Source organism: Propithecus coquereli, unplaced genomic scaffold (assembly GCF_000956105.1).
Source record: "Propithecus coquereli isolate 6110/MARCELLA unplaced genomic scaffold, Pcoq_1.0 Scaffold595, whole genome shotgun sequence".
NCBI lineage: Eukaryota > Metazoa > Chordata > Mammalia > Primates > Indriidae > Propithecus > Propithecus coquereli.
Genome location: NW_012151896.1, coordinates 187,086 through 187,926, shown reverse-complemented (window position 1 = coordinate 187,926; position 841 = coordinate 187,086). Strand labels below are relative to the sequence as shown.

Below are 841 nucleotides of genomic sequence, written 5' to 3'. Positions count from 1 at the left end.
TGTACAGATTATACGTATAATCCTATTGGAAAAAAGGTAAAAAGTATACCTGAAAGCAATTTACTGCCAGGCACCACCTAAGAAATAAGGATATGTATATAACATGTGTATAGATAATTTCACTTACAACAATGTTTTATGCATTTCCATATTTAGGAAAATAATTAGGTACACAGGTTGAGCATCCTTAATCCAAAATCTGACATGCTCCAAAATCCGAAACTTTTTGATTTTGAATATGATGCCACAAGCATGAAATTCGACACCTGATGTCATGTGACAGGCTGCAGTCAAAACATGGGTGCATGACACAGTTTATTCAGCATCCCTAAGGTGAAAAAGACCCCTCCAGCCTCTTCAGCTGCAATACATCTCTCCTGCACCTGCCCATATCCCCCATGCAAACATGCCGACAGGGTAATAAAATGGCACATGTGCCAGCGAGATACGGCAATGGCAGGTTTCCCACAATGTCTCAAAGGGGGCCAAGACCTACATGCATCCCTCACTGTGTTGTTTTGCTCAGTCTCTGCTCTGTGGTGGGAAGATATCGTTGAAAGTGTCAAAAAGGCCTGCAGATCCCTCTATGGGTAATAGTGATAAGATACAGGTATTCTGGTGATGCTACTTTGCTGCTTAGTTACACTGAGCACATTATTTTTTCACTGTATTTTTTTTTTTTTGAGACAGTCTCACTGTGTTGCCCGGGCTAGAGTGTTGTGGCGTCAGCCTAGCTCACAGCAACCTCAAACTTCTGGGCTCAAGAGATCCTTCTGCCTCAGCCTCCCGAGTAGCTGAAACTACAGGCATGTGCCACCATGCCTGGCTAATTTTTTCTATA

The 841-nt window shown here is 42.6% G+C and overlaps 1 protein-coding gene across 4 annotated transcripts in view; it reads right to left on the bottom strand.

Annotated features, from left to right (window-relative positions):
* The window catches only part of CEPT1 (choline/ethanolamine phosphotransferase 1), a 43,843-nt gene that overhangs the window by 9,298 nt on the left and 33,704 nt on the right, over window positions 1-841 (bottom strand). Inside the window, exon 6 of one of the 4 annotated variants that reach the window (XM_012659024.1) lies at window positions 50-77. The exons of the other annotated variants lie outside the window; for them this stretch is intronic. Coding sequence (XP_012514478.1) covers window positions 50-77 — 28 coding nt within the window. The remainder of the gene's footprint in view (window positions 1-49; window positions 78-841) is intronic. 4 annotated transcript variants of the gene reach the window in all.